Consider the following 26,500-nt stretch of genomic DNA (forward strand, 5'->3'; position numbering starts at 1 on the left):
CATCAGAGAGACACAAATATAACATTATAATTACACATCAGAGAGACACAAAGATACATTATTATTACACATCAGAGAGACACAAACAGTGATGCCAGTAACGCGTTACTAAGTAACGCGTTATTGTAATCTGATTACTTTTCCCCGAAAATAGTAATCTAACGCGTTAATCTTTAAAAGCCAGTAATCTGATTGCAGTTACTTGTCCAAGTGGCTGTGCATTACTATTTCGTTACTATCTCATCATAAATTCATAATGCAGGCGGAATGCAGTATTTTATTTTGTTTTCGACAGTCAAAAATACATTTTGAGCTGTTTTTCTTTTGGGAGTGACGTGGTGTGGCAGTGAAAGGGTTAAATACAAGAATGTGTCCCGCGGCGTGACTGGTCCCTCTGTCTGTGAGTGACTCTGCTTTTGTCCAATCACATTCCCCATCCACAGTCTGCGAATCAGAGGCAGAGTAGGGCGGGTCTTCACAGCACGTCATGTGACATATGCGCCAATCGTGTGACAGCAGGGCTCCGTCGGCGGAGAATTCCACCCCAAAACGTTTGGCAAAATTAAAAGTGAAACCGCAAGATGACTTTTATGGTTTCTGTTCAGAATTCCACCCCAAAACGCTTGTCTAAACGTAGCCTCAGTCACTACTTCACGGCGGAGGAAACAAAATACTGTCTACCGCTAAAAACAGCACATCCAATTGCATTGAAAGCATCTGGAATCACAACACTAGCCGACGCTTCGACTAGGTACAGGAGGGTTGATGGTGGCAGAGCAAAAGCTCTTATTTGCCAGATTTACAGTTAATTTACATGTTAAAGAGAGACTGATTGTATGTTTATAGAGAGACATTTATAAAAACAATTTAATAGTTACAGTTGATATAATTGAATAGTTCAGCCTGCATTTGTTAGATGTGATACACTGGTTTTGTAAAACCACTGGCTGGCTGCTCTAATGCTGTGAGCATAATAGACTGTTGCTTTACCATACTTGATGGTACAGAAGCTGAAGCACTAGTTTAACAATTTACGTTATGTGCAGAGAAACAAGTTAAAAACAATTTATGCACTTTCAATAAAGCGTTTAAAAAAAAAGACGACGACTTCGTAACCTAGTTACTTTCAAAGTAACTAAGTTACTCTGATAATCAAGTAATCAGTAAAGTAACTTAGATTACTTTTTAAAGGAGTAATCAGTAATCAGTAATCAGATTACTTTTACAAGTAATCTGTGGCATCACTGGACACAAAGATACATTATAATTATTACACATCAGAGAGACACAAATATACATTATAATTATTACACATCAGAGAGACACAAATATACATTATAATTACACATCAGAGAGACACAAATATACATTATAATTACACATCAGAGAGACACAAAGATAACATTATAATTACACATCAGAGAGACACAACGATAACATTATAATTACACATCAGAGAGACACAAATATAACATTATTATTACACATCAGAGAGACACAAATATAACATTATTATTACACATCAGAGAGACACAAAGATACATTATTATTATTACACATCAGAGACACAAAGATACATTATTATTATTACACATCAGAGAGACACAAAGATACATTATTATTATTACACATCAGAGAGACACAAAGATGGCTGGTCCCAAAACAGTAGACACTGAGAGCATGGCTGGTCCCAGAACGGTAGAGACTGAGAGCATGGCTGGTCCCAGAACGGTAGACACTGAGAGCATGGCTGGTCCCAAAACAGTAGAGACTGAGAGCATGGCTGGTCCCAGAACAGTAGAGACTGAGAGCATGGCTGGTCCCAGAACAGTAGACACTGAGAGCATGGCTGGTCCCAGAACAGTAGACACTGAGAGCATGGCCGGTCACCGGTTACAGCCAAACAAGCCTCTAACCATAGCGTTACTGTGCCGTGAGAACGGCTTGATGGAAGACAGCTCACCTGTCCTGAGTCAGGTTAATAGGGGCCTGTACACCTGTACTTGCGGCCTAATGGCAGACATTCATCAAGACACCATTTAGGTTTCTCCAGGAGTCCACAGAACGCTCTTCTTCTGGGGTCAGAGGTCGCCTGCTGTAATGTGGATGCCTTTTAGCCATTAGCTCAGGACAGGTTAAAGCAGCCATTCTCACCCACTACTAGGCTTGCCGCGGTGGTCGGTGATACTGGTGTTACTCGCATCATCCACCGAGTACATAACGTGCCCACCGCCCCCCAATACTAAGCGTGTTATCAATACAACATACATAGCCAGACAACATTATAAACTGAATGTGTCTGCAGAGTTATTTTATAGGTCTGTGCAGCAGAGTCGCAGTACAGAGTAGCTTCAGTTTCACTTTCACTTCTAGAGTAGATTTAACTTCACGTAAACGGATAGAAAATTGACGGAAGGTAGATCCGTTTATTTTAAATTAGAACCTAACGTCAACTCTGTCTGTCCAACAAATGGATAGTTTGAAAATGAATTAAAAACAGATATAGACGGACAGACACAGTGGATCAATGCAGCTTCATAACGTTAAAGATCAAAGTAAGCGATCTACAGATATTGAGCGTCATTTTGTCAAATGTCCGGTGTCACCAGTAATACCGTGTTGTTAGGAGTTTATTAGTCATGGGAGATTTCACATCACCACGGCAACCCTACTGGCTATGGATTACAGAGGTGATCAACCAACATCTTGCTCGCTGTACGGCCCTTTCGCTAATTATTTTTGGCATTTCATTTGACATTTTCAGGCACAGGTTTAACCTCTTCCACCCGTGGGGTCCATCGGCGGACTACAAATGACGTTTCTTTTGTCAAGCGTATTCAAGTATAAACATCATCCTAAATCCAAATTGAACTCGGATTTATTATTTGAAAGATAATATATGTATATATATAAATGTGCGAATTGGCTATAATAAGGTAATTTATAAGCCTGCTATTCTATATTCTATAATAATATTTCAAATTGCATTGGTCCAGATGGGAGAATTCAGTACTGTATCTACAGAACCTTCTGTTTAATCATCTTCCCTTTATTCATTTCCTTAGATTTTTTGTACACACGATCTCAAGCAGGTACTGAACGAGATCAGTGGCAGTTCTTCATGTCTGGTCATTATTAGCATGATGTTATTCACTGTCAAATATGCAAAGAAAAATCATAATTCATATTCTCCTTTGTTTCATCACAATTTAAGCAAGCCTAGTAATAGACACAATATTTCTGACACTGGGAATACATTCACTGAGGTCCATAGATGTCCCTAGATACCAAGAATATGCAAATGGACCTTGTAGAAGTGGAGCAATATTCCATTTACTTAACGGAACGTAAACCAAATGCGTCCACATTTTTATAGGATTCTATCACATTTTCATAACAATAGCACCCTGCGCCGTTTTCATTGAGGTTTCTTACAAATTAACGATGCTCTATGTTGTCCTTTATATGCCGATTATCATTAGAATCTTAAATTGTACCATATGTCCCCCTTTAGACAACATATGTAACGCTACCAGCGCACTTCTGTTAAGATAATTAGTTTACCATTCGCGGTCGCTATACCGAGGTCGCAGTAATAGTTTACCGCTGTTCAGATCACGTCGGAGAATATACACATCCCAGTGACCTGCGACCTGTGCTAACGCTCTTGGGAAATGCAGTGTTGTAGTTTTCAACATTTTCACCTTTTAATTTTAAACCAATGCTGCCATCTACTGACAACAGAAAGTGTTGTCTATCGTCACCTTGAGAGCCACTTCCGTATACAGCGTCGCCCCAAACCCATTCTAGAGATTCCCACTTTTTACTGGGAGTGGGGCGTGGCCGTATTTGGTCCCAGACAATAAGAGTGGCTGTGATTGGTCACCGTGACGTTAGGTATGTATTTTAGGTGGATTTTCAGAAAATAGGGCTCCGGGCTCAAGAGGTTAATGGACCAGGTGAAACAGAGACACACGGACCTGTGGGTTCTGGAGGAAGGACTGCTTGTTGTTGGTGCAGCCCCCCGTGCGGTTCTGGAGCGGCTCGCTGTTGCTGCACCAGCCGCCCGTCATCACTGACTCCTCCCACGTCTTGTGGAAACTCAGGTACGACGTGTTGATCAGACGACACAGGATCAAGTCCGTGAAGTTCTCCACAAAGTCATCGAAGGTCATCCTGGAGAGAGAGAGAGAGAGAGAGGAGGGGGAGAGAGAGAGAGAGAGAGAGAGAGAGAGAGAGGAGGGGGAGAGAGAGAGAGAGCGAGAGACAGATAGAGAGAGGGAGGTTATATACAGAGAGAGAGGAGGGATAAAGGTCACCATGGCGACAGTATGTTGTCAGAGTGAATGAAACTCACCAGAACTCTCCATCATCCTGAACCGTCACTCCTATCTTCTCTCTCTCACTCTGACTCACCTTCTTCCACTCCTCCGAACTATCAACCAGAGAGAGAGACACACACACACACGCACACAGAGAGACAGAGAGACAGAGACACACACACACACACACACACACACACACACACACAGAGACAAACAGAGACACACAAACAGAGACACACACACACACACAGAGACACACACAGACACACACACACACACAGACACACACACACACAGAGACAAACAGAGATACACAAACAGAGACAGAGACAGAGAGACACACACACAGAGACACACACACAGAGACACACACACACAGACACACACACACACACACACACACAGACACACACACACACACAGACACACACACACACACACACACACACACACACACACACACACACACACACACACACATAGACAGAGACAGGGAGAGAGACAGCGAGAGACACACACAAGAAAGAAACACAAAGTGATCAATCAAAATGAATAATAATTAATAATAAATGAATAAGTGGCGCAGTGGGCAAGGCGCTCGCCACTAACGCAGGAGATGCTGGGTTTGAGCCCAGCTCTCGGCATTGCTACCAGCTTGGCTGGTAGTTCATACTAACACAATTGGCAGTGTTAGGGGTGGGAAAGCTGGTGGGTGGGTCCTGGTCATTGTAAACAGCGACTCCTACAGTTCGGTCGGGGCGCCTACTCAGCGAGGAAAGGATCTAAGGGGGGTAGTGTGATCCTTCCACACGTTACACGCTCTCAGTGAGAGTCCGCGCTGCCAGGTGAAAAGAAGCGGTAGGTGCGCAGCGACCAGGAAGGGGATTGGGAATTGGCATAACGACTAACATTGGGATTGGAGAAAAACTGAGGAAAAAGGAGGGGGGGAAATATTTAAAAAAAAAAATAATAATAATAAATGAATACAACCCCCCCACCTCTCATGTTATGTCATCATACATTTTCTTATCAATCAATAATAATGATAACAGGAGCAATACAAATGTATGGTAAGTCAAAATCTCTCCTCTCTCTCTCTCTCTCTCTCTTCCTCTCCCCCCCCCCCCTCACCTGTCGCTCCAGGCTCCGTTCCACTCCTTCTCCCCCCAGGGGTTCCTCATGCGTATCATGGTGAGTTTCTCAGACTTGAAGTAGGCCAGCAGGCCGTGTCCCAGTCTGACCCTGCGGACGTCTGTCACAGCGTAGGCGTGTCCCTTCACCAGGCCGCAGCCCAGCCGGGCCTCCATGTCCGCCGCGGTGGTGGCCTGCAGAAGACAGAGACAGACTGTTACTGAGCGGACTGTCACTCAACAGACTGTCACTCAACAGAGTCTGTCACTCAGCAGACTGTCACTCAATGGACTATCACTCAACAGTCCATAGTTTAACTGACTAGACACTTTGGAACAGTTACCTGACTAGACACTTTGGAACAGTTACCGGACTAGACACTTTGGAACAGTTAACTGACTAGACACTTTGGAACAGTTAACTGACAAGAGACACTTTGGAACATTTAACTGACTAGACACTTTGGAACATTTAACTGACTAGACACTTTGGAACAGTTAACTGACTAGAGACACTTTGGAACATTTAACTGACTAGACACTTTGGAACAGTTAACTGACTAGACACTTTGGAACATTTAACTGACTAGACACTTTGGAACATTTAACTGACTAGACACTTTGGAACAGTTAACTGACTAGAGACACTTTGGAACAGTTAACTGACTAGAGACACTTTGGAACATTTAACTGACTAGACTCTTTGGAACAGTTAACTGACTAGACACTTTGGAACAGTTAACTGACTAGACACTTTGGAACATTTAACTGACTAGACACTTTGGAACATTTAACTGACTAGACACTTTGGAACAGTTAACTGACTAGAGACACTTTGGAACAGTTAACTGACTAGAGACACTTTGGAACATTTAACCGACGAGACACTTTGGAACAGTTAGCTGACTAGACACTTTGGAATATTTAACTGACTAGACACTTTGGAACAGTTAACTGACTAGACACTTTGGAACAGTTAACTGACTAGACACTTTGGAACAGTTAACTGACTAGAGACACTTTGTAACAGTTAACTGACTAGAGACTCTTTGGAACAGTTAACTGACTAGAGACACTTTGGAACAGTTAACTGACTAGACACTTTGGAACAGTTAACTGACTAGAGACACTTTGGAACAGTTAACTGACTAGACACTTTGGAACAGTTAACTGACTAGACACTTTGGAACATTTAACTGACTAGACACTTTGGAACATTTAACTGACTAGACACTTTGGAACAGTTAACTGACTAGAGACACTTTGGAACAGTTAACTGACTAGAGACACTTTGGAACATTTAACCGACGAGACACTTTGGAACAGTTAGCTGACTAGACACTTTGGAATATTTAACTGACTAGACACTTTGGAACAGTTAACTGACTAGAGACACTTTGGAACATTTAACCGACGAGACACTTTGGAACATTTAACCGACAAGACACTTTGGAACATTTAGCTGACTAGACACTTTGGAATATTTAACTGACTAGACACTTTGGAACAGTTAACTGACTAGACACTTTGGAACAGTTAACTGACTAGAGACACTTTGGAACAGTTAACTGACTAGAGACACTTTGGAACAGTTAACTGACAAGACACTTTGGAACAGTTAACTGACTAGACACTTTGGAACAGTTAACTGACTAGACACTTTGGAATATTTAACTGACTAGACACTTTGGAACAGTTAACTGACTAGACACTTTGGAACAGTTAACTGACTAGAGACACTTTGGAACAGTTAACTGACTAGAGACACTTTGGAACAGTTAACTGACTAGAGACACTTCGGAACATTTAACTGACTAGAGACACCTTGGAACATTTAACTGACTAGACACTTTGGAACATTTAACTGACGAGACACTTTGGAACATTTAACTGACTAGACACTTCGGAACATTTAACTGACTAGACACTTTGGAACATTTAACTGACTAGACACTTTGGAACAGTTAACTGACTAGACACTTCGGAACATTTAACTGACTAGACACTTTGGAACATTTAACTGACTAGACACTTTGGAACAGTTAACTGACTAGACACTTTGGAACATTTAACTGACTAGACACTTTGGAACAGTTAACGTTAGGTTATGACTATAACCTAGTTCTGTTAGTATAGCGACGCTCGGCATCGCTCTCTGCACTATCTCGCATATGTGCACGCGCACTGAATAAAGACCACAAATGTACCTTTAATCCCAATATTCGTCTGACCACACCCCTATCAGCTTACCCATATAAGCAGGGGTGGGGCCACCCACTCGCCTCCTTCCCAAGCTTTCGCCACAAGGCGAGGTCAAAGGCTGCAGCGGCGTCGGATGCCGAGCGTCGCTATACTAACAGAACTTGGTTATAGTCATAACCTAACGTTCTGTTTCGTATTCGCTCTCGCTCGGCATCGCTCTCTGCACAAGGGAGGCCGAGCGAGAGCCAACGGCCGACAAATACACCCCGCTGACAGCCCCCCACAACCATCAGAACAGGGAGGGCCGAGCCCCCCCGACCCACCCTAATGGAGGGCACCCCCCCTATTAGGGGCTTCACGGGAGGGCGACGGACCCGACCGTGCGAAGAGGCACTCAAGCAACTCAACGCACAGGGTGAGCAGACCGTGGCTTGACCCCACGACCCCACAACCCGCATGCCACCCGGGAACGAACGGAGGAACAACCTCGTTACTGCCCCCAGAAAAGGCCGTAGCAGCGGAGCGTGAAGGAAGACCCAGACCCACCAAAAGGACTGGACTCCCTGGAATGGGGGCCCGGAGAAGTCCATGATGCCAGCATCAAGACCCCACGAGGTGGGCACGTAGTGCCCCGCCCCCCACATCGCCAGCGTATTCGGACAAAGGCCCCTCAGCCGAGCGGGCCCCGTCCCCCCAATAGTACACCGCCTGGCACACTGACCCTGCAACAGGCAGTCAGCATGGCCGTAAGCACACAAAAAAGGTTAACCAACGGAAGCAGGCAGCGCACCGGGGAAAAACCAGGCAACAGGCTATTAACCCTAGCCTGGAGACTGCGGACGAAACAGGCGCCAGAGGGGACAGCTGAACACAGCCGCCCCGGCGGAAGGAGCGTAAGCTGGCGGTGTTGCATGACCAAGCCTCCATTTAAAAACCCCCACCCAGAGGGGTCGAGGCAGAGAAGGCTGACACGATTGGCAGACGTCATGAACGTGCAGGGGCACCCTCAACGGTGAACCCGGGAGTTGACACTGCTCCAACACACCAGGGAATCAACCACCTTGGTGTTACCCAATGCGGTGGTTGTTCCTATAACCCCTCAAGAAAAAACTCCAAAACACACCTGCGGGCATACACCGGCTATACCGCAGTACAAGTGTTTCAGTTTCCAAAAAAGGGTTAACCCAGGCCTACGGGTCGACGAAACATTACTTCGGACCGGGCCTGGCGGTACGGGAAGCACAGGGTCACCAGAGGAGGTCAAAAACCACCCCCACAGGCCCCTCTTCGCCATGCGTGAGAGAGGAGCGAAAAAGAATGGAGAACCAGCCCCTAAGCACACCGTACTTGGTATTCCCAGGCGGTCTCCCAACCAAGTACTAATCAGGACCAACCTGTGTAGCGGCCGAGATCCGACGAGATCGAGCGTGTACAGAATGGCATGGCCGTAAGCCATTACGACAGTGCTGAGTAAAAACGTACCCAACCAGGGTCTCCATAGCGCTTAACCCTGTGACACCCGGACCGACCTGGCATTTTTCCCCCTGAAAAAAGCCCAAGTCCCTCAGGGTACCAGAACAGCAGATCTGCATCCCCGGCGGACAACGGGTTCAACTGATCCGGACCAGCGTGACCAGAACCAGTCCCGTGCCCTAACCACGCCGACATGCCTACTCCAGGAGAAAGGGCAGATATGCGTGTCGATCTTAACATGAAAAGAAGGCGCCACCCAGACGTTCGGGCGAACCGCGCCTGGTGGCCCACCCCAAGGGCGTGAGACCCCTCTACATATGTTCAGATCCATTCCGTCATCATCCCCCAGACATGAACGAGAATCCGTCGAAAACCAACCCAGGTCGTGGGATTTGGTCGTCGGAAAAGGAAAAACCCCCATCTCAGTTGCTTTATAAAAACGCCGTTTTAACCACAAGCAACCAAGGCGTGCCAGTCAGTCGCCTGTTTACAGCGAGCTAGCACTATACGTGCGTCGGGACACACACCCATCAATGAACAGGCTATTTAGACCTGTCATTGAATCCCCAAGGCGCCCAGGGGAACGACAAGAGGGGTGTGACACTTCCTAACTCCAACACTTTTTGAATAGAAAAGAAGGAAGCATCAACAGTATGTATCCCAGTCTACACAGCCGGGGGTAAAAAAATTTCACATTTTTACATCCCACCACCCTCCCATAGGAAGGAGACGGGGATCCCCAGAGAGACTTCCCACACGAGCTGTACAGATTGAAAAGAATATATTGCACCTTGAGCCATGTAAAAATTTGGTTTTAGGGCTCTCCGGGGAAGAGGCACTGAACCCATACACACTCAATAATCGAATTGAATCGAATACATATACAATAGAATAGGACACCTTCTAGAGGGTCCACTCACTTTGACAATCTGAGGAGGAAGGCCCTGTACTCTGATGGAGGCTCCCTCACATGGAAGAAGGAGTCCGAACTCACAGAAGGCCCGAATAGGCGCTTGGTGAGGAGGAGCCCTGACCACCCCCCTGAAACAGATCCATCACATGGACCTGAACAGCACACGGAAGTCCTACCAACAGAGACGCGCACAGTGACGTACTCTATGGCGGGGGAATTCCTGCGGTGCACACGCCCAATATACCAGGCCGTGGGACCAGGAAACTCCCTCCCCCCCCCCCCCCCCGTAACGTGCCGAACCGCCACGTGACGGGAGCCTTGAAGGACAGGGGGTGTACCCCTGACCGACAGAAACAAGGAGGAGAGGAAAGGTTACCAGTTCACCCCTTTACGACCCCACACCCATGATACGATGTAATGACAAAAAGAAAATATGACACAGTCATAGTCAGCTCTATGAAGCGTTTGACAGCTCCACACAGCGCATGAGCTAACCTGCTATCTGATTTTTACTAAGGAAAAAACACAGAATAGAGAGGGCGCTAAGAGCCCCGGTCCAACATACACATGTGCTTCTGTGGCCAGTCCAACCCAGTTGTAGGTCACATGACACACACAACCCATCATCACCTACAAAAAATGGCAAAAACACTCTACAGAGGAACGCCGTTTTTCATAATGAGAGAATACATAATTCTCGATTAGTATCGGCCACAGGCCTTGCTAAGCACACACGACAGCGACCAAACAATCTTTTCTTCTAGGAAAATAAAGTTTCTCCAGCAGTTTTAGCACAACCTCAGCAATCAAGCTAAGGGTTACATCGCATCCCTACCACACAAAAGACACAATGTAGTGCAACATGTCTGATAGGAGGATGAAAAAGTCCCCAGGGAACCGGGGGGAAACACAATCCTCTTATTTTACCCTTAATACGGCCAGTTAAAACAGGAAAACCTGTTAATATGTGAACACTGTTCATTGTCATCACAGGCTGAGAAAAGAACATGCTTTTACTCACTTGTCACTAAGCATAGCTTCATAGGTTAGTTACCTTAGTTGTGAGTACACGGTACATATAAACACCATGATGTTTCTCACACAACAACCAGATCATTTTCACATCTGTAACAACAACCCGATTTGCACGGAGAAGCTAACTGCCAGTGACAAAAACAGTTCACACATAACTCGCGTCGTATCCTAAATGCATTGCAGCAACACACGTTTTGGGAAAACATCGTTATTCACAAAACATTTAGAAACCAGTCGCTACAGTCCTCTTTGTTGACGCAATCCCCGTCCAGGCTCAGGGCAGGGTCGACGAACATCCCCTGTCAAGGATGACGTCGTAGTCAAGAGTGTAAAACATGTTATAATCAAAGCACGTTCAACAGAGTAGCATTAAGCTAACGGCCGCTCCAACCGTTCGGGCGCTACTGCCCCTGCTCGCGAGACGCCGAGCTAACGGCGCACGCGACCAGAAGCGAGCTCGCGGCGGCGCGCGAGGAGCTGAAGCTACCCCGCGCCAGGCCTTGGCCTATAGCAGCAAACTAACGTTACCTAGTGATCACGACATGCTAGCGCCGCAGCTAACAGCTGACTGGCTAACAGTAGGCCCAACCTAAGTAGGCCATGCAGCGATCCCAGCAGGCTAACGCAGCAGCTAACAGCTGACCGGCTAACCGTAAGCTAAGCAGCTATCACCTGAACATGTATACAATGACATAACACTCACCCAGACAGGCCGCCGTTCTGAACCTCTCCTCACTTTTTAAGAGAAAAGAGAAACAAGATGTCAACACTGCTTTACAACGGTGATTTTACCAACACCCGACGGAATCAGCACAATACCAAACTGGCCTGTGTAGCTGACTTGAACATGGATCTGCCGCTATCGCACATCCATGCACATATCTCCTCGTGAAGGAATACTCTCATTTGGATATGAAAGAAGGGGCTTAACACGGGACAGAGAGATACCCACTCGTCCAGAACACACAGGGATCACCAGTGTTAATGGTCGCGGCCCACTAGTTAAACTAAAATGGCTTCAGACCAAGGCCTTCTGTCATCTAGGAGACTGAACAAAGGACCCTAGCCTGGGGCCGGTTTTCATAAACATTGTCAAGTAGCCCCCATAGCACTAACAGACAAGTGAAGCCTGCCAGCAAACATAACTCACCAGAACCAGGAACCCACCGCGTCTCACAACCGCGGCGCGTCTTACAGCCCAGCTGTGCCTTTACCGCAACCAGCACACAGCAAGGACTGCAGTTGGAAAAGCATGTAGCGGCACGAACTCCCAATACGAAAACCGGTGGAGGATTTTTAGAATGATCATCATCTTCCAGACACTCCAGTACGAAGACAATATCGCCGTATTTTCTCGAAAATAGTGAGAGAGAAAATAAAGATATGATGTCAACGTATCCTTGTTTCCCAAAGCTGCTCCTAATCCTTTCTTCCAGCATGGTGTCAAGTGTGGGGATCTACCGAGGCACTTCTTCCTTGTGGTGAAAGCGAGAAGGAGGCGAGTGGGTGGCCCCACCCCTGCTTATATGGGTAAGCTGATAGGGGTGTGGTCAGACGAATATTGGGATTAAAGGTACATTTGTGGTCTTTATTCAGTGCGCGTGCACATATGCGAGATAGTGCAGAGAGCGATGCCGAGCGAGAGCGAATACGAAACAGAACTGACTAGACACTTTGGAACATTTAACCGACTAGACACTTAGGAACATTTAACCGACTAGACACTTTGGAACAGTTAACCGACTAGACACTTTGGAACATTTAACCGACTAGACACTTTGGAACATTTAACCGACTAGACACTTTGGAACATTTAACCGACTAGACACTTTGGAACATTTAACCGACTAGACACTTTGGAACAGTTAACTGACTAGACACTTTGGAACATTTAACCGACTAGACACTTTGGAACATTTAACCGACTAGACACTTTGGAACATTTAACTGACTAGACACTTTGGAACAGTTAACTAACTAGACACTTTGGAACAATTAACTGACTAGACACTTTGGAACATTTAACCGACTAGACACTTTGGAACATTTAACCGACTAGACACTTTGGAACATTTAACTGACTAGACACTTTGGAAAATGTAACCGACTAGACACTTTGGAACAGTTAACTGAATAGACACTTTGGAACAGTTAACTGACTAGACACTTTGGAACAGTTAACTGACTAGACACTTTGGAACATTTAACTGACTAGAGACACTTTGGAACAGTTAACCGACTAGACACTTTGGAACATTTAACTGACTAGACACTTTGGAACAGTTAACTGACTAGACACTTTGGAACATTTAACCGACTAGACACTTTGGAACATTTAACCGACTAGACACTTTGGAACATTTAACCGACTAGACACGTTGGAACAGTTAACTGACTAGACAGTTTGGAACATTTAACCGACTAGACACTTTGGAACATTTAACCGACTAGACACTTTGGAACATTTAACTGACTAGACACTTTGGAACAGTTAACTAACTAGACACTTTGGAACAATTAACTGACTAGACACTTTGGAACATTTAACCAACTAGACACTTTGGAACATTTAACTGACTAGACACTTTGGAAAATGTAACCGACTAGACACTTTGGAACAGTTAACTGACTAGACACTTTGGAACATTTAACTGACTAGACACTTTGGAACAGTTAACTGACTAGACACTTTGGAACATTTAACTGACTAGACACTTTGGAACATTTAACTGACTAGACACTTTGGAACAGTTAACTGACTAGACACTTTGGAACATTTAACCGACTAGACACTTTGGAACAGTTAACTGACTAGACACCTTGGAACATTTAACTGACTAGACACTTTGGAACAGTTAACTGACTAGAGACACTTTGGAACAGTTAACTGACTAGACACTTTGGAACATTTAACTGACTAGAGACATTTTGGAACATTTAACCGACTAGACACTTTGGAACATTTAACCGACTAGACACTTTGGAACATTTAACCGACTAGACACTTTGGAACATTTAACCGACTAGACACTTTGGAACATTTAACCGACTAGACACTTTGGAACATTTAACCGACTAGACACTTTGGAACAGTTAACCGACTAGACACTTTGGAACATTTAACCGACTAGACACTTTGGAACAGTTAACCGACTAGACACTTTGGAACATTTAACCGACTAGACACTTTGGAACATTTAACCGACTAGACACTTTGGAACATTTAACCGACTAGACACTTTGGAACAGTTAACTGACTAGACACTTTGGAACAGTTAACTGACTAGACACTTTGGAACAGTTAACCGACAAAACACTTTGGAACATTTAACTGCCACCAGTGAGATGTTTTGAAGCGTCGCTGCAGTGCTTAAAGCACTCACCCTGATAGAGACTCTAACTCACCCTGATAGAGCAGCTAACTCACCCTGATAGAGCCTCTAACTCACCCTGATAGAGCAGCTAACTCACCCTGATAGAGCCTCTAACTCACCCTGATAGATAGAGCCTCTAACTCACCCTGATGGAGCAGCTGATGAGCCCCCCTCTGCTGTGGACCTTGAGGACTCTGACTCACCCTGATGGAGCAGCTGATGAGGCCCCCTCTGCTGTGGACCTTGAGGACTCTGACTCACCCTGATGGAGCAGCTGATGAGGCCCCCTCTGCTGTGGACCTTGATGACTCTGACTCACCCTGATGGAGCAGCTGATGAGGCCCCCTCGGCTGTGGACCTTGAGGACCCTCTCGAACAGCTCGCTGCGCATGTCCTCGTCCTGCTTGTAGGCGTCCTCCACCAGGTCCAGAGGCTGAGACACGCCCCCCGTGAAGTCCACCAGGGCGTCCGCCGTGTTGCCCCCGTCCAGCGCCTCGTAGCAGCCGTACATCCTGCACACACACACACACACACACACACACACGCACAAACACGCACACACACACACACGCACACACACACACACACACACACACACACACGCAGACATGCACACACACACATTTTAATACTTTATTTGGTTCCACAAATTATATTACATAAACAGGGAATTAGGGGTGCACCGATATATCGGTCGGGTATCGGTATCGGCCGATAAGTGCCTTGTTGACTGCTATCGGCCTATCGGCCGATAAGCTCAAATGTGCCGATAGCAGTCGCCGATAAATACCCATCAATTTGTGTAGCGTCAAAAGGCAAAAAAAAAAAAAGTTCACTCGAGACCTACCTGCACAACGCCCGCCGTCCCCCACACACACACACAATCTACTGCATCAAAGTAACTACTTATGATTAACAAGGCATTCGTTTTGTGGCATTAGCGTTATATAGTTAGTGTTACACGGACAATAACATCAGCATATTATTATTACCCATAGCAGCAAGGCATTACTCCGAGTCCGTTCATTAGCTCGGTTCCATTCCGTACCCAACTACACATTCTGCAATCTGTTAATAAAGTTTTCAACCAGACAAATGTATAGAAAGGCTTTGTTTTATTATAACATTTGTTGCAGTAAAATCATTATGTCTCATTTGGTCATGCGTGGAGCGCCGGTCGGCGGGCCGGGCAGCTAACGTAGCTACGTTATTAGCTATTAGATGCAAGACTAACGTTACTGGTGAAAATGTGATTTGCGTTGGAATACTCCTTTGTCAACTTGCTGTACTTTGCTTGCAGGTCTGCAGTCATTATTGCTGCATTATGAATAACCCCAACTTTAGCCAAGGTAACGTTATGGCTAAACCTTTAACAATAGTTAACGCTAGCTTTCGGTTAGCTGTTCAATGCTATTAATAACAACTCCCCGTCAACACCCTCTCTCGGGAAGATGGCATTTAAGAAAGTATCTGCTGTTAAAATGAAGTGTTACACGTTCAATAACAAGCATATTATTTACCCGAAGATAGCAGTAAACAAGGCATTACTCCGTTAGTCCGTTCATAGCTCGGTTCCATTCCGTTGCTCATTCCGTACCCAACTACACATTCTGCAATCTGTTAATAAAGTTTTCAACCAGACAAATGTATAGAAAGGCTTTGTTTTATTATAACATTTGTTGCAGTAAAATCATTATGTCTCATTTGGTCATGCGTGGAGCGCCGGTCGGCGGGCCGGGCAGCTAACGTAGCTACGTTAAGTGTGTTCTGCTCTCGCAAACAGAACAATGGCGGCATGCCCGGAAGTAGAAAAATTTATAAACGCTTGCCGATTGGTGGTAAGGACAGCAGGAGGTGGGTGCTAGCGCCTAGCGGTGTGGCGTAATTGGCCGAATCGACTGTCAATCAAAATGGTTCCATTGCATTGGTTGAAAGCTCTGGTTGAGAGAATAGTATCCCGCTGCAGGCCGCAAGAATGGTTCCATTGCATTGGTTGAAAGCTCTGGTTGAGAAAATAGTATCCCTCTGCAGGCCGCAAGACGATACTGGGAGAGAGATAGTGATACCATAAACATATTTCTTGATGTTTCCTTTTTTTAAGTAAGTAAAGAGGCCTACAAATACAAACATACACATACAAATATACAGTAGTTTCATTAAAAAAAAAAAAATTTTTTTTTTTTTTTTTTTTTTTTTTTACAAATACTTATATACAAATATACAAATATCGGTATCGGTATCGGTATCGGCCGATAGTGTTAGTTGAACAATCGGTATCGGTATCGGCGGCCAATTTTCATATCGGTGCATCCCTACAGGGAATCAAATGTATCGGGGCCAAGCAGCACTGAACACTTAAGGGTACACATAGCACCTCCTTCTCCACGTGGCTAAGCTGCCAATAATAGCTGAGACAGAGCAATATTTGGCAATTTGTTTGGCTTTTCTTTTAGACATTGCAGCAATTCTCAGACCGGTCATGGTGGATTTGTGTACATGGCCAAGACTTCCGAACACAAGTACACCATATCTACACCTATACCCAAGGTCAGCCATCACACTGAGCAGTGGTTGGTATTTGATATACTTGTCCCGGAAGGCCTGGTCCATGTACAGGTCAAAGGTACAGCCTACTTCTATGACCAGCACCTCTCCGTGGCTGGTGTCAACAAAAACAACGTCCGGTGTATTGGGTATGTTAGCAAAAACATCGTTGGTAAGGCCAAACCACTCTGGTTTCACTCTGGCATGTTTGTACATTGCTGCACTAGATGGTGATATGTTCCGTACCGCATCAGACACAATGTCCACAATACGGTCATGACGAGCGATGTACAGGTGTTTGTATGCATTACATCCGTTTGTTATGTGTGCAATGGATTCTAGGTGTTGTGAATCCTGATGGTTTAAACAGAATGGACTGTGAGTTTGAGGATACCAAGTGGACAGATTGTATTGAGTGGGTAATACCTGCAGTCTTGCTTTGATGGTACATTTTAAAACATCCTCACCAACAGCGGCGTTCTTATACACTGAGTGTGAGACTGAGTGGTCAGCAAACTCCAAACAAGCTAGCTTTCCCTGTAGTCTGAGTCCACGCCAGTGCTGCCTGATCTCAGACTGCTTCATGCTAAGCAGAACCCTCCTTGCAGAGTCTCTGTGCAGTTCGACAGTCTCTTCCTGCGGTGTTGTGATGTTGGCCTTCACAACCACACAGGGGTCTGTGATAAGTTCATCAGAGACAGGGACTTCAGTCTGTGTGTTGGTGGGTCTTGTCCATTTCAGCTGAACTCCAGTCTGGTTGCAGAGGTCATTGAGATCTGGCCAGTCAGACCAGACCCCGAAGCCCTTGGCCCGAGAGTCCAGTTTCCCAGAGTCTTTCTTCCTGAAGCCGAGGAAGTTATTCTGGTCTGCGGTGGCCAGGGGGATCTTCCTTCTGCGTAGATCCAGCAGGAGAGAGGCCCTGGCCATTTCTCTGACGGTGACATCTTCATTGTTAAGCATGTGGAGCAGGTGGGCTAGCCTGGTGGCTATGTAGGTCCACTCGACATTGGGGACTCCCAGCCCTCCCTCTCCACATGGGAGAAAGATCATGCCCCGTGTGGAGTGTGTGTTGAGGCCTACCCACTTTCTGACCAGCTGAACAGTTTTGTTTGTCATTTCTCTCAGTGCCTTGAGAGGGATGTGTACATTGGCAAAAAGGTGTTGGATTTTAGCCAGAGCCACCTCTCTCACAGCCTGGAACTTCATGATGACGAGGAGGGGGGACAGGTCAATCAGGTGTAGACGATGGAGAAACTCTGTAGTGAGGTCCTCGACCTGCTCCCCCCACTCTCCAGCGATGTTAAACCTGTGGCCAAGGTATGGGTAGGTCTCATTACGGGAATACACCTTGATGGGTTGGCCCATTACAAGAAAGGAGGGGGGCTTGTCGTTCTTGGCCTTATACCAGCGGTTGCCTCCACTGCGGCGATCATGGAGTACGGCGCACTTGGCTTGCTTCACCTCCAGCCCTGACCACTGGAGGAACTCATCAGTGCGTGCCAGCATGTTAATGATGACATCTTCCTGTCGTGATGACACCTGGACGTCGTCCGCGTATCCCTGAACAGGATTTGGGGATCGGACATGCAGAGGAGCGCACTGGTAAATCCACTTCATCCACTGGTTGAGTGCTAGGATGAAGTTCACAGCACTCCAGGGACAACCAGTTTTTATTCCCACCTTCAGTGCAATCGGTTCTGTGAGCTGCTGCCCACAGATAACTTGGATAAATGAACCTTGGTATACACTGGATACAATATTCACAAAAGGCTGAGGCAGGTGTATTTCCTCTAATGTTTTTAACATCACCTCATGGGAGAGTGTACCAAATGCATCTCTAAAGTCCAAAAACACTGTGTAGAATTTGGATGATTCATGTTTGAAATCGTCTATTCCGGTTTTTAAGCAAAACACATGTTCGTTCATTCCCTGTCTGTTGATATACGCTTTCTGATGGGGGGAGAGAATCCCTGTGTCCACCAGCCAGGGTAAGATGCGGGTGAGTAGGCACTTCATAAAGACTTTATATATAGTGGGCAATAGTGAAATGTCACGCCAAGTGGAAGGATCATCTGGGATATTTTCCTTTTTTGGTATTCTATGGATGAGGGCCCCTTTCCATGAATCAGGCACCTTCTCATTGATCAGGCAGGCATTGAAGATATGTGTGAGTGTCTGTGTTGACGTGGGCCTGGTAGCTCTCAACGTCTCATAGATGACCCCATCAGATCCGCTAGCCTTGTTATTGGGAAGAGAAGTCAGAACTGCATCCACTTCTTCTGTTGTAAAATCATGGGTGTCTGGGAAATAGCCTGGCTCTATTTTGTCAATGAAATTGCACCAAGGGGGCGTGGCCAGGGGAGTGGCAGCGCTTGGTGCAGTTTGACATTTGGCTTTATAGTCGTTATACACATTGGTTGTATCACTAACAGTGGGTGGGGTTTCGGGAAAACAGCTATTATTCAAAATGATATTGATTGCCTTTGAATTGCGATGTTGCCAGAGGAATGCCAGCTTGGTCATGGAAACTTTTCTTTTCTGCCGATGTGTCTCTGTCCCAGAGGCGCGCAACGCTGGTTGTATTCTCTCACGGATGAAGCAGAGCTGCGTTTCTATCCAATGTGTCAGAGAGTCAGGTGTTAGGTCCACTGGGAAATCGGCAGAGAGAGGGAATTTCTTCAGGATTCTAGCGACATACTTTAGAAGCTGGAATCCGTACGGACGCGCGTTTCCTTGCGTCGCGGAGAATATTCCATTCTTAAAAAAAACGCTGATCAGGATAGACACCAGTCTGCCCCACTTCTCTGCGCCTCCGGGAGTAACAGCAAAGTTCGATCTTACCTGGAGCAGTTTTGTGTCCAGTGTCCCCCTGTACGCTCTTTCATGTCTCTGGAAAGTAATCCACTCGCAATCTGTCATTGGTTGCACGTATTGCTCGAAGTCCACACAAACATCTCCAGCCGGTTGTTAGATATAACCATCAAACTAGGTGATAGAATTAATAGTTTATATTTAAAGGCACGTATATCTGCCTTCTCCTCTCTCCTGTATTTTGGCTTGACCTGCTGACCCTTGGTGCAGGCTCCAGTCCCTTTTTCCACACACACACACACACCCATTAACACATACATGGACACACATACACACACACAAACCCCTCTCACACACACACACACACGCGCCTCACACACACACCTCCTCCTCTTCCGACGCACACACGCACACACACTCACGTACACTCACACACACATCGCTCACCCACACTTACAAACACATACACACAGTTACACACCAACTGTTATGAGAACTGTCATGGATATCACGAACCATTAGATGGATGTTAACCAGATAGCCCCCTTAGAAAACATCCATTAACTTTTGCACTTAGAAACAAGCACACACACAGACAAGCACACACACACCACACACACACATACATACACACACAAATACATATACACACATACACCCCTCCAGTGTTGGGACTAACGCGTTACAAAGTAACGCGTTACAGAAACGAAGTAACTTTTTGCCGCAACTAGTACTCTAACGCATTACTTTTGAAATTCAGTAACGCTACTTACGTTACTGAATGGTTCGTCACTGCGTTATTTGCGTTATATACGGCGTAGATTGATAGCGAGCGGTAGTGATTATTATTATTATTATTATCCTCATCCCCACCCGCGTAGAATGATACGAGGCGAGTCTGGCCACTGGCCAATCAGAAGTGCGCAAGAAATGCGGCTACGGAAAGAAATAGACCCTCTCTATTGTAAACAAAACAAACGCTCGCTATGAATCCACATAAAAAGAACGCAGTAACAAACTAACAAACCATTTAGCAACTACTTGGAGAGATAATTAATATACAACATGGAAACGAGATAAAGAACATGTTTGAGGCGCTGCTGGAGTCAACTGGACTAACGTAACGTTACTACATCTCAACCACCGCAGCCTTTGGTGAGTGCAATGTGTTCACTGAAACTCAAGTTGATCAACGGATTTTGACTGTACGAAATCTGCCAGGGAATCTCATAATACTAATCAAACAATATAAATATAGTCCTTTCATGCACAATTGATATCCTAACTATTCTAACGTTGCAATGCTTTGATTGATATCTTAAACAACGTTGCAACTTGCAAGATGGTGAATGAATGAATGAATGAAAACTTTATTTAACAGATTGCAGAATGGGTACAATACAGTACGGCTCAATACATACAATTGTTAAGGGGATGCAGACCTGAGAAAGACGTTTGTCTTGTTTCCATCAGGGTCCCCCATTTTCAATTCATATAGACATTTATGACATACACAACATACATGACATTTATGGCATAGGGACATATAGGTATTTAGTACTGATACATTTGTGACATAAACGGTATTCAAATATACAGTACTGTTACCCCTAGCTTTGGGTACAAGGGCGTTCCACATTGTTGTGGCATAATTGCGAAACGTGTTTAGTCCCTTGTTTGAGCCGAATCTGGGTTTTACATGATTTGTTGAGCTTCCTCTGGTGTAGTGGTTGTGGTATTCACTGACCTTTGGGAAGTATTTTGACATGTACATGGGTACCCCGGTCGTATAGTGTATCTTGTAGACCAGGCCCATTGCAAGTTGCTGTACTCTGTCGTCTACTCTAAGCCATCCTAGGTTGTCAAAGTGGGCAGGGGTGAGGTGGGTTCTGGGGTTCAGGTCAAGTAGTAGTCTGACCAGTTTGTTTTGTGATGTTTGTAATTTTGTTTTAAGCGCCTTTGAGGTGCTTTGGTACCATGAGGTGCAAGCATAGTCGTAGTACCCTTGAATTATAATGGTTATAATGAAACGCTCCGGCGACATCAAGGCTGTTCCTTCAACCGGCGCACTTCTTATTATATGACTCGGGACAACATTTGTTTGTGTCAGATTTGTGTTTGTATCTAGACCACATTGCTTAGCAGAGTTCGGTGATGTGAATGGAAACTGTCAAGTTGATCAACCGATTTTGAGTACTATAGGGCATGGGACTCGGGAGCAATCTTTTTTTTTTTATCTTTTTTTTTTAAATAACTAAATAGTTACTTTTCACAGTAACTCATTACTTTTGGGTGTAAGTAACTAGTACAGTAACGAAGTTACTTTGAAATGAAGTAACTAGTAAAGTAACTGAGTTACTATTTTTCAGTAACTAGCACAACACTGCACCCCTCCCCTCCTCCTCTGTATAAATGACATGTAGTGTGATGTACTCTTTCTTCTACTGGTGGTGCGAGGGGCTGAGCCCATGGGCTGCAGGAGGAGAGTTCTCTTCTTCTCTGTGTGATGAAATAAAGACTCCGTGGTAAACAACTTGGTCGTTCTGTGAATCTTTGGTCGGAGGGTCCATGACCATATCAATTCAAGAACTCACGAGGGATAGGTTATCCCTAACAAATGGAGGTTCCAGTGATAATTGATGTGGGCCAGCCGCAACCAGGGACGGAACGAGGAATGGAGACACGGAGGAGAAGACGATGCAGAAGATCCAGACATTCACACCAGCTGTCTGCAGCGTGTCTGAACCAGGGGTGAGGTACCAGCAGCAGCCCCTCAGATGTCCGTGACGAGACCACCAGACGACCCTCGACGGTGACAGGCAGGAGGAGACGGAGGACAGGCCAGGATGAAGAGAGGCAGACCGGAGGAGATGGCAGCTGAGCAGCAGAGGCCGGAGATGAACAAGCCAGGCACCGCAGATCATAGACGACAGGCAGATCATCTACGACAGGAGGAGAAGCAGCAGCAGGAGGGACACTGAGCTGAGCTGGAGTGACGGTGGGCCAGCTGAGGAGAGGTGGAGAGGACAGTCCAGAGACACTGAGGAGGCAGCAGACCAGAGGAGACACTTTTGTCTAGGGGACCGCACCTGGAACGGGGACCAACTCAGGAGGAGGCCCTTGCCCTCTAGGAGACGGGGCCGACCCAGGATGGGCGGTGTACTGTAACAGAGGGAAGGTAGCGCCCTGATGGACATTGCGTGTGCCTGAGTAAGGGGGGTCCCACAGGGGTTACGTGTATCGTCTGGAAAAGTTGCAAATCTGTGTTTCTCTCTTTCTTCTCTCTCTCTCTCCCGCTCCCCCCTCCCTCCCTCTATCTCTCTCTCTCCTCTCTTGGAGTTGTTCATCTCATCTGGTTTAGGTGTGATGCGTGTAATGAGGTGACAATTGATGGGTACAGATCCATCAATGAACTGTTGTGTTGACATATTGATTTATATGTCAAAAGGGGGAATTGATAGGTTTTTCAGTTCATTGATGTCGAATATCTTATATCTAAAGGCCATAATGTATAATATTCCTAATGGGGCCTGGCGTCTGTGTGTCTGTATCCTCCTCCTCCCTGCATGTGACCTGATGACCCCGTTGCTGCATCCATCCTGCTAGTCCCTCCTCACACACACACACGCGCCTCACACACACACCTCCTCCTCTTCCGACGCGCACACGCACACACACTCACGTACACTCACACACACATCGCTCACCCACACTTACAAACACATACACACAGTTACACACCAACTGTTATGAGAACTGTCATGGATATCACAAACCATTAGATGGATGTTAACCAGATGGCCCCCTTAGAAAACATCCATTAACTTTTGCACTTAGAAACAAGCACACACACAGACAAGCACACACACACCACACACACACATACATACACACACAAATACATATACACACATACACCCCTCCCCTCCTCCTCTGTATAAATGACATGTAGTGTGATGTACTCTTTCTTCTACTGGTGGTGCGAGGGGCTGAGCCCATGGGCTGCAGGAGGAGAGTTCTCTTCTTCTCTGTGTGATGAAATAAAGACTCCGTGGTAAACAACTTGGTCGTTCTGTGAATCTTTGGTCGGAGGGTCCATGACCATATCAATTCAAGAACTTTGGCCGATAAAGGGGGCGTGTGCTCGCTATTTGGGGAGCAATGCTGTACTTTTGTCCCCAACAACACGGCGAGTGATGGTTCTGTGACCAGAGCCCTGAAGGGGCTTAGGACCCTGTCTGCAAGTATGGCAACTGATTCTGGAGTGACAAATGTCTTTAGTGAATGGTTGAGCAAACATTTTGGTCAGTGGAAGGGGTTGGTAGTGTCGGTGATGGTAACCCTTGTAGCGACCATGGGACTGTTTATTCTATGTGGATGCTGTTGTATTCCATGCATCAGGAAACTCTGTGAGAAAGTGATTGAGACAGCTATTGACACAAAATTCGCCAAGGTACCAGAGTACCAGATGATTGTGAATGGAGAGGATGCTGGGTCTATAGGTGATGGAGCGATTGGAGAGGATGGTATGAATGGTATAGACAGGTTGGGGACCCTGTGGGGGGATGGCAAGGATGCCCGCGAGGCAACTGCAGGGTCCGTGCTCGAGGCACCGGCCTACGAGGAGCCCTTGGAGGATACGCCGGACGGCTCTCCTCCTCGAGCCTGTCTCTTTCCTGTCCAGCTGGGGTCCCCCATGTCTGAGCCACCGGACTCTGCTGGCATGATGGAGGCATCCGAGGATGAGGATGTGGGGGAACCAACTGCATGTTTCTATGATGTTGTGGTAGGGTTATGAGGATGGGGACAGGATGTTGTTATTTGTTTTTCTTTTCTTTTTCTGTCGACCACCCAGCTTGGACGCTGGTATATACCTCTGGGGCTAGCCTGGGCATTAGGATACTGTATACTCATTAGGATACTGTATACGCATTAGGATACTGTATACTCATTAGGATGCTGTATACTCATTAGCCATACTGTGTACGTGTTGGAATACTGTATACTCATTAGACTACTGTATGCTCAATAGATTAGATCTGCGTTTTACGCAGGGTAGACACACCTGACGCATAGTGCGGCATGTAGGAATGCACTGATATGGGACAATGTGTGTTTTGTTTGGTTTTGGTTTGATTTTTACTGTATGTTTTGTTGGAGTATGTGTGTCTGATGTTGTCCTCTCTTTTTATTTTTTCATTTGTGAAATGGGTGAGCGAGGAGAGTGACGCTGATGAGCCGGAGCTGGAAATCTGAAAGTTGAGTGGTTCATTACGCATTTTGTGTATGTTTCAATCAATGGGTTTTCTCATAAAAAGTGTCTGGATGAATTCAAATCTGCTTGTGGTTGTTGAGTAAGCTGTGGTGTTATGTTGTGATTTGTTTCTTCAGCAGGCTGTCGGGGGTGGTGGTGACTGGACGGACACGGCAAGCTGAGCGAGTGGACGATGAGTATATGTGCAGAGAACGTTCAGCTGTTGTCTATTTCATAGCCAGACTCCTGGGGGACGCTGTAGTCATGCTGTGGGCCATACCAAGGCTCTTCTCCTAAACGGTCCTCAAAAAGAGGACGAATTGGGAACCAGGAACTGGCGGTGATGACGAACTGATCTTGAGGTGGAAAATGCCTTGAGGTGAGTTCAGATAACCGCGGTTACGTTCGCGTGAGCCTGGAAGATATGCCACGAGCTGAGGCTCGATGGTGCCTGAAAATGTAGGGCTGATTGGTACAAAATTGAGGGGGAGGGGCCGACGACAGGGTGATAGTAGTGTCCTCTGGGGGTTGAAGTATTGGTGGGGCTATATTGTGTTGGTAATGGGGGATGGCTGAGCGACTGGCAAATACTCATGGTTGGGTGATTGTAAGTGTCGTTCGGCGCTCTCTACCTGATGGCCTGCTGAAGACTGCTGCATATTGGTGATTGAGACTGTTGAATTCACAGTCTCAAGGGTGGGGATGAGTGGAATCAACAACTGAAAAGAATCAACAACTGAATGAATTAAAGATTGATTGAAATTATGCAAAATGTGACTGAACTGTTCTAAGGTATAATCTGGTTGAGATATAGTGTGTAACTGAACTATCCTAAATTCTAGTTGGAATAAATAGTAAGCATCTTTTCCGTATCTTAAAATCAAGAGTGTCAAGCATTTTTTCCATATTTTAAAAAATCCTGGTGAAATGAGGTTAATGTCAATTTGATGTCCATTTGAATTTAGTTTATTCCTCTATAGAGTTACGGCAATGAGTGGGTGGGACTATCAGGGGTAGGACGGGGTAACACGAAGGGCCAAGGTAAAGTTGAGGGTGTGTATTAAAAGATGGACGATTGAAGTGGAAAAAAGAAGACGCTTCGTTCTATGTTTGACTCCCACCTGACTGTCTCCTACTCTAAAGTCTCTCTATTATCTCTCTCTGTCCCTTCTTGATCGCACCCAACTCTCTCTCTCCTCTGGGCCCCCCGTATAGTCAAGCTTCACGCTTATATGATATACACGCCCTCTTGAATTAAGTGCAAGTCTGGTGTATTGATGATAGTATTGGTGGTCATCCCATACGTAGATATATGTCCAGAAATGTACTGTATTTGTTCCTGACCTTCGATTTTGGTCGAGTTTCGGCCTTTTGACAGGTCCATACTTAGTGCATGTTTTGATGTGTGTTTGATGGTTGATATTTGTGTCATATTGTTT

The 26,500-nt window shown here is 45.7% G+C and overlaps 1 protein-coding gene across 1 annotated transcript in view; it reads right to left on the bottom strand.

Moving 5' to 3' along the window:
- The window catches only part of LOC311224673 (calpain-5-like), a 339,044-nt gene that overhangs the window by 25,306 nt on the left and 287,238 nt on the right, over nucleotides 1-26,500 (bottom strand). The window contains exons 5-8 of the mRNA XM_084309752.1: nucleotides 14,772-14,964; nucleotides 5,457-5,650; nucleotides 4,358-4,435; nucleotides 3,981-4,176 (exon numbers count right to left, since the gene is read on the bottom strand). Of these exons, the coding sequence (XP_084165878.1) occupies nucleotides 3,981-4,176; nucleotides 4,358-4,435; nucleotides 5,457-5,650; nucleotides 14,772-14,964 (661 nt within the window). The remainder of the gene's footprint in view (nucleotides 1-3,980; nucleotides 4,177-4,357; nucleotides 4,436-5,456; nucleotides 5,651-14,771; nucleotides 14,965-26,500) is intronic.

The sequence above is a fragment of the Notolepis coatsorum genome (genome assembly GCF_963971535.1).
Source record: "Notolepis coatsorum genome assembly, chromosome: 1".
Taxonomy (NCBI): Eukaryota; Metazoa; Chordata; class Actinopteri; order Aulopiformes; family Paralepididae; genus Notolepis; species Notolepis coatsorum.